We start from the raw sequence: 17167 nt of genomic DNA on the forward strand, positions 1-17167 counted from the left end.
CCAGCTCCTGCTCTCCATTGGCTGGTGTGGGTCCATTGAATCCCCTCCTCTACCTTTGTCAATCTTCTTGCGCTCCCGTTGAAACCGGTCGGCTGTTGTTTCCCGGGGCTTGGCAGAGGGAGAAGTAACCTCCGACTAGTCGCGGGTTCTGGACATTCAGAGAGGACACCGAGGCGTCATTGCGGAGGCTTCACTTCCCACTGTGCACTGAGGAGGAGTTGCCCAACTGAACGGAGAAGGAGTAGCGGGGCTGAGAGGCTGGAGAGATTTAACCTATCCATCACCTTGTAGCACGGCGCGGTGAGAGCGGCAACACTGCAACCCGCGTGCCCCGCCGCTGCACAGGATTGTACTGGGAACGACCGAGGGAATGACATAAGCCCGCCGGAGATGGTTTACTGCCCGCGGGGACCTTCAAAGACACTCCTGCTGCTACTACTGCTTTGAGAAATTTCCGGGCTAAAACTGTACTAACGAGGAGGGGGGTGGGGGGGTTGAGAAAAGTCTTGTGTCCTTCTTCTTCTTCTTCTTTCCAAAAGATAAGGGATTAATTATGCCGGACCAAATCACAGTTTCAGAGTTTGTGGCAGAGACCAATGAGGATTACAAGTCGCCGACTGCCTCTAATTTCACCACCAGGATGTCACACTGTAGGAATACAGTGGCTGCTCTGGAGGAGGTGAGTGACTCTGGGCTTGTAGAGTCCCCCCTTATCCAAACAGACGAGTTGCTAATGCAGACATCCACCTATAAAGCTTAAGATACTCATTCTTTTCCTGGGCGGCATGTCCCAGGCAGTGTTTTTTGGTAAAGGGGAGAGAAAATCAAACGCGCGCGCGCTCACATAAATCTTTCCATGGGCTCCGGGTAGCAGGTCACCTCCATTGATTGTAAAAGGAAGCGGTCTTTCGCATCCCTCGCGCTCCAAGTTGACTTTCTGACGGACTCAGACGTTGTTCATCGAGGTTTGTCGGTACGGCTCCGTGTTGTAAAATTGTGGGGCGGATTTAAACCGGAGGTTGAATTTGTTTTGCCCTCATAGGGATTAGCCTGAGCAGGTACAGCCAAGTCAGTGAAGGTTCACAGTACCGTTTTTGGATATGTGGCTTTTACCTTGTTATCGTTTGACCCCATGATTTGAGATAAAGAAAGACGCCCCCCTCCAAAAAAAAAAAGGAGAAAACCCAGAGGCGGTATCCCTCCTCCAGCCCGGACAGACATGCCGCTTCTGTGCTGTAGTCAGGGCAGGCAAAAACATGATGCCAAAGTTAGAGGTCAACCAGCTAAATGCACTCGATTTAGCCGGTTTTTATCTCGGCTAAATGCATATAGCTGCAGTGATGGGGGAGAAACCGTATGCCCCAGTTTACAGCTGCACTCCACTTTCTGTGCACAGAGGGCACTTTGTATTCCTTTAACTTGCAGGTCATCAGGAGGAAGGACACTTCCGCTTTGTTCCCTGATTGCCCTCAGCCGCCTTCCTCCCTCCCTTGTTTTAGTTTCCCTACTTTGTGTACTGGATGGCGGAGCCTCGCCCTGCTGGGCTGTAAAAATAGAATTTCCCACACGAGTAGCTCGGTGTTATGTGTGTTAGTGTGTCTCTGCTTTGTAAATTAGGGTAGGCTCGAGGACGCTGGGTCATGACGTGTAGGGAAGGGAATGATTTTGTGCAGGAGGAGTGTTCAGGTGGGGCTGTGGGCGACCATTTGGGGCCTTGCACCTTTCTTTTATTTTAGGCAGCTTGAATGCGGCATGTGGAGGAGAGATTGGCCACTGATGCTGGTTTTACTCTGTTAATCCACATCTGGGCTCACCGTGAGCTCTGCCTTAAGCTGTCTGATCTTCCACACCTCAGTGCGGGTTGTAGGTTTATTTTTAAAGCTTGTGGAGGACTGATCCCGGCAGACAGACAGATGTCCACCTGCTCACGCTGACAGGTGCTCCACTTCAGCGTCTGGCTCCTCGCTGCACACGTTTCCGCTCAAACCTCTGGTGCAGCTTGCTTTAAAAATAGCCAATAATCTGTCACTGGGAACCATTTCAGCCCCGCTTGGAGAGGAATGTGTTTTTCGGTTGGAGAAGGCAAATAAGAGTGGATTTTACTCTCTTCATGAAGCGGGGCAGTGGTAATTGCTGGCTTGTGAGGTTGAATTGTTGGGTTGGAGAGTCTAATTCGGCAGCTTTGTTTCAGAGTTCTGCCGCAGAGACGTGGAGCAGCGTGTTGTTGTTTCACGTTGACCTCCTGGAGCACAAAGCCGTGTTGTTGGGACAACTAGACCCCACAAACTTTGCTCTGTTGGACCAATTAAACACCGCAGTGGATGAGGAACACTTCCACTTATTGTCTGCGGGCCTGTTTGGAATCTCAAACGCCTTTTTACATACGTCCAAACAGATATCAACAAGCATCTTGCATCCTCTTTCGCCCTTGAGGACAATAACACATCCACATGTGGGCGTATTCATGAATGCCAAATGGAATATTTACACTGCTGTTTCTCAGCATCACACTGAGTTTCAAACACTGTGCTGAGTCTGTTCTTCTTGAGAAAAGCAGTTTGCAACGGAAGTGCTCGCCTCCTGGTTTTCACCCTTCAGCTGACGGCTGAGGAGAGCAGCTGGGATATCATTTCCAAGAACGCCTCGTGTTTGGCGAAGTGGCACCTGCAGGTTTTGTTAAATGGGCTGTTGGCTTTGTTGCTGACTCCTTTCACACAGTCTCCTTTTGGCACCAACAACAAATACAGACAGGCTTTTGCCAGACATGGGTCGTACTTCAGTTTAAAATAAATAAAGAAAAAAAGAAGTGCATTTGAACCTTTTTCTGAGAGCGAATCGATGATCTCACAGCGCACAAAGGTGATGTGTCCTTGTCCTGTTCTGCTTTTTGTGTGGCTGCAACTTGTTGACGAGGGAGGCTCGCTCGTAAGTAGAGGGGTGCGATTATTGGTGTGGAAATCTGCTGATCCAGATGGTTTGTTTGGGATAAATCTGCCTCTTAATCCTTTTGCCAGCGAGAACAGAGCGCGAACCTCGATAAAACCAATGCGTTCGGGTTATGAAACGGTCAACGCACGTGCACCGTGTGTCTGTGGAAGAGCGCACACGCCGGTGAGGAAGTGTGCACCATCAAAACAGCAGAAGGAATACAGGCAAATGTAGTAAACGGACTGCATTAAATCAACTGCCTCTCCAGATCTTTGCATATCTGTTGGACTTAAAGTCTCACCCTATTAAAAGACCTTAAAAACTGACCTCTGCTGCCTTCTCTTTACAGGAACCCTTTAAACACATTAACAACAGATCGGAGTGGAAAAGAAAGCGTTTTTCTGTTAGTGGGTCCACAATGCTGTCCGGTTATTTCCTTCTAAACTTAATTGCATCTGACACCAGCTTAATTGGGGGCTAGTAGTTTTAAACTGCCTGCCATTCGGGCAGCTTGTGTGCATGTGTGTGCGTGTTGGTTTTCATTTGCAAAACCACAGCAATAAAAACCTGTTTATCCAGTAAGAGGATATTGGGCTATGTGTCATGACCCCCCCCCTTCTTTGTGCTCATTGAAAACACTTGTACTGACTTCCCTCTGTGCAGACTTCTCAGAAATAAACAAAAAAAACGCCACTTTTTGTTCAGAATGATCGTTTTGACGCAGTACCTGCAGAATGACATGATTAGAATTTCGCCATATGGTTATGTTTATAAGAAACGGGGTCGAATTTGAGTTGTTTAACCCCTTGTGAGTTATTTTCACATGCTCATGCTTATTCCCCCATTTCAATAGATGACAAAGTGGCAGTATAACAAAGACTTTGCTTGATGTTCAACCAAAAACTTAGAAGATCCATTTATGGGAGTGTCCGGCCCTGAGGGCAGAGCTGACATCTGTGTTAAATACTGGGCTCACTAATGATGCCTCTTTGCTTATGTCTCGCCCAAGGAGCAGCTCACGAGGTTGTCTGCTCGAGGCTGGAAACGGGCACACATTGTGGTGGTTTTTGGTCAGTCTTTGACACCGTGTATGGCATCAGTCGCCCTCTCAAAGTGTTGAGAAAGTTGAGCATCAGAGCCGACGCCACGTGATATTCTGGGCCAGCTTTTGTGTTTCCAGCTGTGTCAGACCTTTGGTTACACGGCCGCTTTGTAGTTTTAAAGTTTCTTGACGAGTTATTTCAGCCTTCTTTCTTTGCTTTTACAGTGAAAAGCACATAAACCATGCAGTTAAATGTTCAGTGCTTTTGCATCGCTGGTAAAAAAAACAACAAAAAAAAAAAACACTGCACAACCCATATCTAATTGGGGGGAAAAGAGAGTAGCTGCATGATTAATATCCTGACTCCACTATCCCTCTCTCTCTGCTCTTTTCAGTTTGCTCATTTTTCATCTGTGAATAACTGTTATTTAAAGACATTGTCCGCTTTTCATAGGCCGGCTCTTCTGTAAGGGGTAACTCCGTCTGGAAGGCTAGCGTCATTAGTCTTTCATTTGGCTATTAATTCATCCAGCAGTGGTCCATCACACTGCTATGCCTGCTATGCATTATAAAAGGCTCTCTGGATTGCTGCTGGAGTGATTATTGGTGAGAAATGGTATTCATAGCATGCACAGGCAACTGTTGGTCATGGCTGCAGGTCATTCCAGACATTAGTCTGGGTCTCGCTCATTGTTTCTGGCTTTCCTGATGCTGGCGTTAAATAAAGTCGTGTATTCTGTTTACACGAGATGATATCTTACTTGTATTTTCATACTCCCCCCGTGGCTACACTGCTCTGTTTTTGCATAACCGGTTGGTGCAGATCAAAACATTTTTTTTTCACTGTTACCGTTTTGTCTTGAAAGTCTTATTCAAAGCGCAACGATTTATGACTGGAAGCGTTAACACCTGAGGGCAAGTGTGCTCTCGTCATTCTCTCAGCCTGTTTGCTTGTTTTGACACTTCTGTGGTTCCCGGCCAAGAGACTGCATGTCCCCCTCCTGCCTCGATCCCCCTCCCCTCATTCCAGGCACGGTTGGCGCTAAAGGCTGGGACCTGGTCGGGGACGACAGCTGCCCCCCGTGGAACAGGTGGCCTGGAGGAAAGTTTTAACAAGCATTCAGACTGTAGGATTATCAATGCTAGGGTAATCCACATCTAATAGCTTTAGAGGCACACAGAGGGATCTATGAGCTCCCATGCACACATGACCTTAATGTGCTGTCTGGTCCAAATGAACAGCCTTAACCTCACAGCCACTCTGGTCAGTCTTTGGTAAAGAAGCTTAATGGCTCCTGTAGTTGAAATGGGATTTCTGGCAGGGTTTCTTGTCTCCTCACTTCATCCTTACTTCTGCAGTGGTCATCCCTTGATTTTTTTTTCCTCACTGCACTGTAGTTAAAGCATCAGAGAAGACTGAGTCTGTTTACGTTTGTTCTTCCAGATTTTCATTCTTTTTAATAAGACTGCTGTATAAATGCTTCCACGGGGGTATTTATTTAAGATGAGAGGTGTCTCTCCAGCCCCCTGAGCCTGGAGCTTTGGGGTTATCACCCGACTACAGACTCTAACCAGGCCTCATTACTATGCAGCAGCCCCCCCCGTGGATCTACCAAGGGTAAGGGTCAAATTCGTGCCCCGATCGATTCAAAGCCACGATCTCCCCCAACAGACTTCGACTGTTAGGACGTGTTACATTTATTCTTCAACCCCTTTTGAATATTCAGAAGCCGAGTTGGTGCTTATTTTAGGACTTAATATGGATTTGATCCCACTTAACTGAAGCTGTTGGTCATTAATGAGCCCAGTGAGTCTATTTTCTTCATGAAAACCTGGTTCAGCATTGTGAAAAGGCAAGACAAGACTGGCTGCTGTCTGACCCAGTCAAATCTTCAGAGCTTAGATACTCGTGCCACTGGGGGAAGATGAGAACTTAAAGCTCATCTCATCCATCACAGTGTGCTGAGCCAGATTGTCTAAGACGGCTCCTGTTGAAGGCTGTTGTTCTCTGACAGGCCGTGCCTCTTCATTAATGAACTCCGCCATTGATTTGTAGTCCTGGTCACTCTGTGTTGCCCGGGTTCACGGTGCGTTGGGAGGGGTGAGCCGTCACAGCTGTGTTGTCCGGCTGTCACTTTCACTCAGAGAAGTGACCCAGACTTTTTTTCCACGTTGGGGAAACTCCTCCAAGGCTTTTCAGAGGATTTTAAGTCTCCAAAATTCCTCCGTCTCAAAAAGATCAGGCGTGTGACAGCTGAGCCGAGGCACTTTGTTCCTCATCATTTTAGGATTTAGTCTTTTCTTTTTAAGAAGAGCTATACATGACATTTTATCCCACTTTAATATGAAAGCCAACAGAGGCTTCTGGCTTGTGACTCGCTCTGTTTTAGCCTTTTTTGTTCTTGCTTGCTTCCTCACATCAGACATGTTCAGCAAGGTGACGGCTTTAGGTGTGCTACGCTACCTGGGTCGGCCAGAGGAGACTTACCAGGAGCTGAGACACACACACACACAAATGAATACAGAAGAAATGGATCAAATACGCAGCCTTCGAGAGCAGGTAACTTGGATGTGTGGAGGGACCGGCTGAAGTTCTTTTCTTGTTTGCCTCGCAGTGGAATTCAAAGAAGCTGGTATGAGACACAGGTCTTCTCTTCTGTATGTATGAAGTGAGCTCTGTCTTACACAGTTTCTCCGGTGGTTTACTGCAGTGTTTTCCAAGGGAAAGCAGGTAATTTCCCCTCCGTCTCTTTCAGTAATGATCATACTCTACAGAACTGTTCGGTAATCGTTGGGCATTTTGCCCCTGGCACCGCTGCTCGGACACCACGAGGCCAGCACAAAACGTCTGTGTGAAAAGAGTCCAAGAGAAACTCCCAAGGTGAGGTTTTTCATCTCCAACATTTGGCCCTCATTCCCCAACCCTTTTTTTATTAGCCTCCTGCTAGATTTATAAACTTTATTAGTTACTTGCGTTGAATTTGGACGGGCCATTTGAATAGGATGACTTCAAGTCTTTCTTAGTATTGTTCATAATTCAGAGCCGTGTTAGCTTGAAATAAAGCATGTACTTCCTCATGATCCTCACTAAATTAGTTATGCAGAAGTACATGCTTTTTTAAAAATGAGAACAGGGATAAAAACCTGAAGTACAAAAACCTCGCCGCGGGCAGAGGTGTTATCACCTTGAAAGGACCGCAGCGGAAACAAAAAGCTTTCCCGGCTTGTAAAGTTTAAAACACCCTTAAATCGCCTCTGCAGTTTGAATAAAAGTTTGTTTTCTCTGACACTTGAACTACTACAGTTGATGCTGTCGTCCCAGTGTGACTTCTGGCAGCTGGTAGCCAAGACTTTGGTCCAACAGCGCTCTTTGTAGTGCTCGCTGAGGAGCTGTAAAGCAGCAAGTGTGCCGGTGCTAAAATACCACAGGACTTGTCGGTGGAAAAGATGTTTCAGTAACTTGGCAGTCAGGTGGAAAACCTGACTGAAACTGCTCCTACTTGCTTGCAATCAGACGTCCTTGAGAAGTCCAACAGGAGAACTTTGGCAAGTATTAAATCCTTGGAAGGTTTTTTTGTGCAGCTCGGTCTCCAAAAGTCCCAAAAAGCGTCTGTGTTAATGAGCTTATGTCAGACAGCCTCATGACACTGTAAAAAGCCCCCTCCCCCTTCCCTTTGCTCGCTGTCCCATACGAATGGTGAGCTTTCAACGTAGAGTTTTTCCCTGCTTCCCTGGGGCAGTTTGCCGCTCACATGTCCACTGTGTGAGAGAACAGAGAAGCCCTGCAAACATGGTCGGTTCGCAGTCAGCTTGGTGAACCCAGTTCTGTCCAAATATTGACTCTTCACATTCGGCTTGGTGAAAAGTTGTGAATGAACCACTTGAGTGTGTTTTCTTCTTCTTTCTTTTCCCCTTTAAAAGTTCAGTCATAGCTTCTATCCTACAGTTGCTTCCTTAAGGACAGAATTTCACATCGATTGTATTACGGTGGAAAAGGCTTTGCTCTGCTTTCTTTTTAATGTCTTAGTGGTTGAACTGTGTGTGTTATTTTCAACCTGTTTCAGATGAGTGTGTGCTCCAGCTGTGCCACATGTGGAGCTGCAGACAGCAGCTCTGCATAGCCAAATTTACTGCACAGACTGTACTTGAATGAGATGATGCAGAAGTAATAAAAGTCATATGATAAAATCAAGATTTTATTAGAGCAGAGCGACATCTGGAAATGCTCTAAGGCGACTGCGAGTTGACATGTAGTCTTAATGGACTGAATTTCAATGATCCTTTCTGACACATGGAGCTGTTTGACAAGAGAAACGGAAAAATCCGAGAATAAGAACAGCTTTATTGGGAATTGGGTTGGATTGATGTACGCTTATGGTTTACTTTTTTCTCTCTTTTTTTTCTTTTTTCTATATAAGATATGGAACTTGGCCCATTTTTGGTCTACCTGAGCGTATACTGCAGCCACGGTTTTCTAGCCTCATGATTCGACCGTGATTTTCTTTGGTCAGACCAATATGTTTGAAGACATTTCAACACATGGTGCATTTCAAAAGTCTGCTTTTGGTCGTACTGCCATGATAATTCGGTTTATTGTTTTTCTTGTCTCATATAAACGTGTCGAGTGGCAACCCATCAACTCAGCTGTCCTGATGGTGTCCGTCCCATCCGTCCCAGCAGTACTCTGCGCCGGTCAGTGTCTGGAGGATGTACCTTTTGTTTTACTTTATGTGGCAGTTTCCAACCGGATGTTTCGGTTTCTGCTGCTTCTCCAACCTGTGCAGGCTGACCACACCCCAGTGATGAAACGAATGCGACGTCAAGTCTTCCTGTGTCACCCATCGCTATCTGTGTCTTGTTGCAGTGCATCATTTAAATGCTCTTTCTCTTTTTATGAAGTCTGCTTTGTTTAATTGTAACATCTGGTCCCTCCAATAAGAGATGGATTACAACCCACCATCGCAGATACTGTACCCCATAAATTGGATAATTACATCCCAACTGCTGGATTCTTAATCCCTTCACACTATGTAGCAGACTGTTTCCTCACATGACTGCTGCAGGAGGTGGGGGAAGGGGGCGGGGGGGTAGTTACAGGGTGAGGCAAGGTTATTAGACAAGATATTAAGACACACAGACGGAACCAGCTGTGAGTGTGGGGGCTTTAAATAAGTCTGGAGTGATGGTAACGGTCCTACTACAGTCAAGGAGGACTGTTTGGATTGCCTTTTGTTGGAAGTGGACATGTGTGTTCTGTATGGTGATTGGGCCTCCGAGAGAGGCGGAATAGCGTCTTGTAGAGCAGACATGCTGTCATCAGCAGATAGTTAGTTGGCGAGAACAATGGAGCTGGATCTCTGTCTTGTCTGTCAGTCACTGCGGCATGCAATCACCCAGGAATGTCTTTCTTCTTCAGCGAGTGGAGAAAGTGGGGGAAACTGCTGCGATATAACAGGCTTTCTGGCTGGGCTCACTTTTGCTGCTGCCCACGCTGTCCCGTCTGTCTTCGCACGATGCGAGTGCTTCGGGTTCTGACGAGCTCGTATGTTCGTCTCAAAGCTCGGGTGCATAAAAACACTCTTTGGTCCGTTTCAAACGCAGTGCAATTCAAGTTCATGGCGTCTTTGTGTCAGTCACATTTCCCCTGAAATTGAGCGGTTCATCAGTGACATCAGCAGTCGCAAGGAAATGTATCAGCTGTTTGTAATTCAGTCACTGAAGGCTTTTTACAAGATAAAAGTTCCCCAAACTTCATTCCTGCTGCCTGTTTTTTTTTTTTAACTCACTATCTTTTGGTTTGTTTTGGACAAAGACAAGAATTTTGCCTGACCTTGTCTGTGTATCCAGATATTTGGTGGTGTTTAGGTTGGGAGACTGTGAAGGCCATGGCAAAAGCTTTCAGTTTTCTTTCATTTTCCACCTTTTTTTCCCTAAGTTCTATTCCATCTCTCAGTCACAATGACTTGTCTATTTAAAAGAACCCAGTCTCAGAAACCTCTGTCACCATACATGGAGCTAAGCGCCCTGAGCCTAAATGGGGTTTAGAGTATCTTATGTCCTCCTGTATCTGCCTCTGAAAACACTTTAGATATTATCTATCTCTTAGGTGCTCTGGCGAAGCTCAGTGACCCGACGCATTGTGCTCAGCCATTCAGGAAGTGCATGTGCATAAGTGAATGGATCTCCACGACGACGACCTCCGTGACCCTGCAAGGTTGCGATGGCGTGTGCAGATTGGCTGCAGCAGATGGTGCGCGATTGTAATCACAATGATTTTGATGATGTCATGCTTTAAGACGAGGATTAATTCAATTCAGTTTGGGTATCTCCTCCTGCTCAGGCTGGCAGGGCGTCAGAAAAGAGCCACTCTGAGTTTACCGTGAGCCGATAACGGGAGAGGAGAACTGCTGACACTTCACTAATGTTGTATGAAGTGTGCTTGCAAAGCAGCTCCAGGCTCGGCATGGATCCATTGTGTAGATTTTCAGCTGTCATCCTGCTATGAAGAAAGGATGCATGCATGTGGAATTCCCCCTCTCACTGTGAAAAGTTTTTTTTGGGAGAGACGGGGGGCTTTGAAATGGTCTAATATAGAAGAGAATGCCCTTCGAGTATCGGGGCTCGCACGACTGGTGGCGTGATGCTCAGCCCTGCGGAGCATATCAGCATGAAAATGTGCAGGAATGATTGATTGCTTGAGAGAATGAGATTGATTTAGAGGAGAGTGTTTGTTGTGTTCAGCTGGTTTATTACCCTGCTTGTCTATTGTGCTGTCAGACCACTCTATAGGGAGTGAAAGAGTCTGCTGGAGCGTGATATTGTCTGTGTGTTTTTTGTGAAAGCGAGGGACCCGTCCACTCCAAAGGTGAATGGCAAGGCTTCAATCTGTCTGACTGATTCACAGGCTCGTTACTGATATAATGTGGAGGTTAACCAGGGGCTCAGATGGAGCAGGATGCCTCGCCCCTGTCAGGAATCAAACTGTTTGACTCAGCAGCGAAAGGAAATGCTGAAAAATGAAAGATGCACTAGTTAATAATTGTGGTTAATAATTTTGGACACTGGCTGTAGCCACAATAGCAAAGTGCGGACATCCTGGATGAGGGGGGGGTCAACCGGGCCAGTTGATCATATGATCGCACATGCTCCACAGTTCCTGTCCAGTACACAGAAGAATAAGTTGGTGGAACAGCGTGCATTGTTTTTGCTTGATTCAATTGTGTAATTGATGCAGCCAAATCCCCAATAAAGCTGCTCTCATTCACATATCTTTCTTCTTCTTCTGTCAGATGGCTAAACGTGTCAGAAATTGTGACTTAAGATGAACTTCTGTGTAAAACTGTGTGAACTCTCAGTCATTTAAGGCATTTCCAGACTTTTATTCTGATAAAATCCTCATTTTATAAGCACAACATCATCTGACAAAGTTGAGGGAGTTGCCCAGTTGACCGGCCAAGTCGATCTGTAACTGTAACTCTACTTAACTTGCATGTATTAAGCCCCGCCTGTCTTTTTCTTAGTTCTGGTCGACTATAAGAGCTTGGACAGCCCTGTTATTTACGTTGGTATAGCGACACGATTTAGGTCTAATTGAAATGAATGTCGTCCAGCCGCTGTTTCCATAGCAGTAGGTGACAAAGAGCCCCTAAAACGGAGGCAGTTAGATGATGCTACAGCAGAACACACAGCTGCCATCTGATTGCACTGATGCAGCATATGCGCTAAAAGCTTTAGTCACAAAATGAACAGATTGTCATAAATCTCGTGTCCATTTGGCTTGTCCCCCTCCTCGGAAACATTCGCATTATTGCCAGGGAGCCCGGCTGAGTCGAATGCAGCGCTGCTTTTCTGTGACATATTTATTATCGTGTTATGCATGCAGCGAATGAGTTGAGAAGCTCCAAAGGTGGAGCGGTGGGTGCTGCACTGTACCAGTGTTTGAGAACATACGAACGTCATCGACATGATTCCTTGAAAAGCACAAGTGAAACACTCACAGACAGTCTTGTATCCAATTGATTCCGTGTGGCTCTCAGCCGTTAAACCCTGTTACATGCTTTGCCTTAAGTAGCTCGGCCTTGTTTAACCTCAAATCCTCCGCACCTTGATACTCTCGGCCTCAACTGATCACTACAGAGTTGGAACGTTCAACTTGTTTTGAATTTTGCGTTTTTTTTTTTAGGTTTCATTTATAGAGCAGAATTCAAGGAGATATCAGCTCTGTTGGCAAAACTCCATCAGTCTTCTTGTTGTTGGCTCAGATCGGCCATGAAAGGGAATCTGTGATTTGCTTCAAAAGAACAGTTCTACTTGCTTGGGACTTTTTCTGTGCCTTCTCTGCAAGAATACCTGCTCTTCAGTTTGCAGACGCTTGGCTGTGTGGGGTCTAAGCTGCTGCTTGAGAGGCTGTCTGAGCCAGGCAGAGATAATGGGATAATAGCATATGTACCAGATGAGTCATTTAACAGGAGCTGAAGGAACTAAAACCGCAGCATTTCAAGTTCCACTTTTGCTCATAGGCTTCTTTTAATTTGCGCAGTTCCTTTGGTAAAAGACAGCAAATCTTATTTTTAGAAGGTGTTACTTTCACCAGGAACTGCCGGCTGCGGGATTGTAGTCTTTTGATAAATACGCTCACTTTGAATTTGACAGCAGCAACCTTTCTACAAAGGATCCAGAAGGACTGGAAAGTCGTTTGATTCCGCTGTGGAAACACTGCATGGGCTCAGGAGCAAATCTGCAAACCATTGTAACTGAATATAGTTAGAAAAATAAATAAAAGAAACCAGTCAAAGGAACAAAAACCCACAATATAAATAAGGTAGAGAAATGATGCAACCCTCACTTGGCCCAGTCTGATTTAAGATGGTCTGGTGTGTTTTTATGACAGGAGATTAATTAAGGCGCATGCATAATCTGCACACGCAGTTGGCATTGTTAGTTTTTGGGTCTGCATGCGAGGGACCCTCTCAGGCGGGTGCAGAGGAGAACATTTGCATCACACAGGCTCCGCACACAGTCTGACATGGAAGCAATGATTTGATTTTAAGTCGGCCTCCCTGCAGTCCAGGGGCCTGCACCCAACTGGAAATATTTGGCGCATTATGAAATTAAACTGCTCGGCAGCTGAAATCCCAAATAAAGTAAGAGGGATGAGTTTCAGCTCATTGAAATGTTGCGTTTGATTGATTTGCACAACATTGCCGGCTGTTTTTATTCATTTATTTCTTTTCAATCACTTCGTTTGCAATTTAAACTATTCAGACTTAGGATGTCATTTAAAAAAAAAAAGCCTAAAACCAGAGCAGAGTTTGAAAAAAAACACACCCTCTAAAACCCTTTTCTTTTGAAGAGAATATGAACACATGAATTAAAAGCCAATGGAAAGATTGAACAAAAGAAGGTGCAATCCTTTGTCTGCATGCTTGAAAATGAAGATGTTCACCTCTCATTAAGCTTGAGATGTAAAATCACACATTTACAGGTGAAAAAAACCCAGAACCCAAACTCCTGTGTGTCACCAGATGCGGTTTACATGATTTTATAATTGAGGCGCATTCTGTACACGTCTACACGATGAGAGTTAGATCAGAATGTGCCGTGTAGCTTAACTTGTTCAATCTTTACTCCTAATTTCACTGTGTGTGTAAATGTAGCCATTGAGATATCACACACACACACACACACAGAGTTCTTTCCTCCTCCCTGAGTCCATCCAGTGTAACTGTACACCCCGACAGGCTGACTGCGCCGCCCCCCCCCCCCCCCCCCCCCCCCCCCCCCCCTTCACACTTAATAGGTGGCCCCCTCTGAGCCACTATTGACAAAGGAGTGAAAGAGCGCTTTGTGCACGTTCGTGTCTTTTCTCTGAGCTCTGAGCTCTTCTGCTTACCCTTCAAGCAGTCACTTTCCCTTTAAGGTCTCTTTCTTTCTGCGCCTCTGTCCTTTTCATTTTGTGTTTGTGTGGGTCAAACACGGGCGCAACACCAAAACCGCTCCTAGCTTTGACATTCAAACCGCCCCAATTCATGGCCTCAAGTTTACTAATCCCATTTATGTAGCTGTTGAAAAGAGAATGCTGTGTGTTTAGCTGTGTACAGTTTTTGTGTGTGTGTGTGACTCGGAGCCATCGTGTGTGTTTTTTGTTTTTTCGGAGAGTCCGGGGGATCTGATACGCGTCAGTCAGATGAGGGAAGAGTGGCGCCGGTTTTGACCTACTCAAGCGGATGTGCTTAATGAAATCCTTAAAAAAAAAAAAAACTCATTTCCTACAATCCCCGTCATCCCAAAAGAGCCCAAAAGAGACTGTGTTGCAGTGTTTGCTCCGGTTACAGTCTGGACTTGATGCTTTGGAGGGGAACCTGTCCCCTAATATAACAGGCCTCAGCTTCCCGCTGCTGTACTGATAAGCCCACACACACACACACACACACACACACACACACACACACACACTAGCATGATTACTAATAAGGAAGCTGAGGTCTATTCTTGGCTTTGCCCTGAATAATTTATTCCATGAATGAGACTGGGCATGGCACACACACACACACTACCTTATGTAAACAGGCATGCTTTCCAGGTTTGAGGAGGGGGGGGGGTTGGAGGAACACCCAAGAATTGACTATTAAATAATATATATTGTTAAATCCAAAATATATGATGACTTAATTCAACACAACGGTCTGCCTCAGAAATAACAGACTTGTTTTACAGTCCCTGTGCTGCGTTAGTTTCACTGTTGTGCGATTAAGAGCGAGAACGTCAACTTTTCAGAGAATTCAGCGGTAAAGGATGGTAGCATCTCTGTAAGATGGAACGACACAGGCCTCACACAAGCAGAACGGTATCTGGTTATCTGCATTATGACTGCAATACACCTCCAGATTAGGGTCATAAATGTCCACTATCTCGAGTGTTGACTTCTCCATGTTTGACTGTTTGTGCGTGTCTCTGCAGGCTCTGGATGTGGATCGCAGCGTTCTCTACAAAATGAAGAAGTCAGTCAAGGCCATCTATGCATCTGGTCTGGGTGAGTCCCGCCGTCTGACCCTGACTTCACAATTTTCATTTCCGTGTCTCATCACCTTTGTTGTAGACAGAAGCTGCCACTTATCTTAGTTAACCCCAAGGTTCTCTCTCTGTTCACTCCTCTGTGAGCATGATTTCTGAAACACACACATGTGATAACTTTAAGAATGCTTTTTATCACCTTCGAGACATTTCTAAAATCAAATCATCCCTATCACAGTTTGATTCTAAAGAGCTGATTTGTGCTTTTATGTCTGGTGGTTTGAATGATTGGAATTCACTTTTCTGTGTGTTGATAATCTGCCCTCACAGCAGCACATTGAGTTTATTCTTTGAAAACACCCAAACCTAGAAATATGTTATAAACTGTTTTGATTCCTCAGCAACAAAACTTTGTAATAAGAGTTGGAAAAAATGGCAGATCAGCACTTTCTTACCTTTTCTGCCGTCTACAGCCACAGACAGTCTACACTGGTGGACTTTTTCAGTGAAAATACTTCCATATACTTCATATCTGGGTGTCTTTCTGGTTATTTCCACCTTTTCACAGCTTTTTTTAAATTTCTTTTTTTTTTTAATCGGTTTAAGGCAAAAATGCATTAATAGAAACGATCATTAATGGCGTCGCTGATGCTTTTTTTTACCGATGGCGTTTGAATCAGGGTTTCAGCCTGGGTGTGTGTGTGTATTGTTATTTCCATGGTCACTGTGGCTGGCTGTGCCAGTGTTGGGTGTTTTCAATGTCTTTTGTTCGGCCGGCCTGACAGAACCCTGCTGAGACAGAAGAGAGACCTCAGAACAATGTGCTGAGCGGGTCTTTTTCAGAACAGTGTGAGCTCTGTTCAGGCCAGAGGGACAGCTGTCTGATCCAGACCCCAAAAAGGAACAGCTGGGGAGGGGCACACGCTGTGTTTGTGTGTGGGTGCTGAAGCATGGACAGACTCATGCTCATGTTCTCACTATACCCTGAAGCATATGTTTACGCTGGCTCTAGTTTACATTTAGAAGTTTGAGACCTTGAGTTTGTCAGCAGGAGTTGTGAAAATCGAAAGCAAGCAAATCGACCTCTTTGCCTTCGAGCATGAATGTGTGCATACAGTAGGGAGGGTGGCTGTGCAAATGCTTCTCCGGGGGATGCAGTTATTTGTCTCTTTCAAAGGAAGCTCGCATTAACCAAGGTCACCTGTTCTAAACTCTCATCATGGATAAGCTGCCCCAGCACTGATCTGCTTTGAACACAACCAAAAACTGCGGTTTACAAATAGTCCTCCTTTTAAGCTCCTCTGATCAGTATGTTGGCGTTAGAGGTCAAGAGAACTGACGGAGCAACTTTTTGCCTCTGCTCGTCATTTCCTCTCAGCTTCCCCGTTTGGTTTAATGGCTCAGAGCTTTGGAATATAGTTTACTTTCACTGCACTCACGTTTTCTGCTGAGAGTAGCTGCTTTCTGATGCAGCACCTGCCCGGCAGTAAATGATACACAGACGGGCACGAGGTGGCTTTTACAGAAGTATCCCCAGAAACTGTCTTTCCAGCCTTTCACTTTCCATCGTCCTTTTGCAGTCTGGTAAAAACACGAGGGGATCATTTTGCAACCCCACAATAAGAACAAAGAAGCTGAGAAGTGAGAGGGTGGCTTGGTTGCAGTTTGTTGTGTCAGATCAAGTTTAGCTCATAAGCAGCAAGTCCTGTGCTGCAGTTACTTGAGTTGTGCGTGCTGTCTCAGACAGTGTCTGCTTATTTATTTATTACTATTTATTTCAGTTTTTAAATCAGTCGTTTGCAGAGAAAAAATATGATTTATAGTTTGCATGTGCACAGGTAAGGTCTAGTAAGAAAATAGGCAAAGAATGCAACTTGATGCAATAAGCAATCAACACGGTGTAGAACACAGTCGTGAGAGGAAAAAGCTAAAGGCAAATTGCACGTGCAGGTAAGATCTAAGCTGGTTGCAAATAAACCGCACAGAAGTGTTTGTGATGCAGTATCTAAATTTATTCTCTACTGGATGAAAGCTTGGTTTTCTTGGATGTTCTGCAGAGCGCTTGTGGCGAATACATCTGAATACTGAAAAAACAACAGGGAGCCTCAGAATGCTGAAAGCACACTGCTCCTGTGACTCGCTGTCGAGTCCAGAGCTCAACAAGAATATTTTCAGCTCTGACAT

General features: G+C 45.4%; 1 protein-coding gene across 2 annotated transcripts in view; it reads left to right on the top strand.

The window, feature by feature from the left end:
- The first annotated feature begins 83 nt into the window (after positions 1 to 83).
- The window catches only part of asap2a (ArfGAP with SH3 domain, ankyrin repeat and PH domain 2a), a 47593-nt gene continuing 30509 nt past the window's right edge, over positions 84 to 17167 (top strand). For both annotated transcript variants that reach the window (XM_072364774.1, XM_072364775.1), the window contains exons 1-2: positions 84 to 679; positions 14930 to 15002. In XM_072364774.1, the coding sequence (XP_072220875.1) occupies positions 554 to 679; positions 14930 to 15002 (199 nt within the window). In that variant the 5' untranslated portion in view covers positions 84 to 553. The remainder of the gene's footprint in view (positions 680 to 14929; positions 15003 to 17167) is intronic.

Source organism: Leuresthes tenuis, unplaced genomic scaffold (assembly GCF_036924035.1).
Source record: "Leuresthes tenuis unplaced genomic scaffold, fLeuTen1.0.hap1 SCAF_15, whole genome shotgun sequence".
NCBI classification, from domain to species: Eukaryota; Metazoa; Chordata; class Actinopteri; order Atheriniformes; family Atherinopsidae; genus Leuresthes; species Leuresthes tenuis.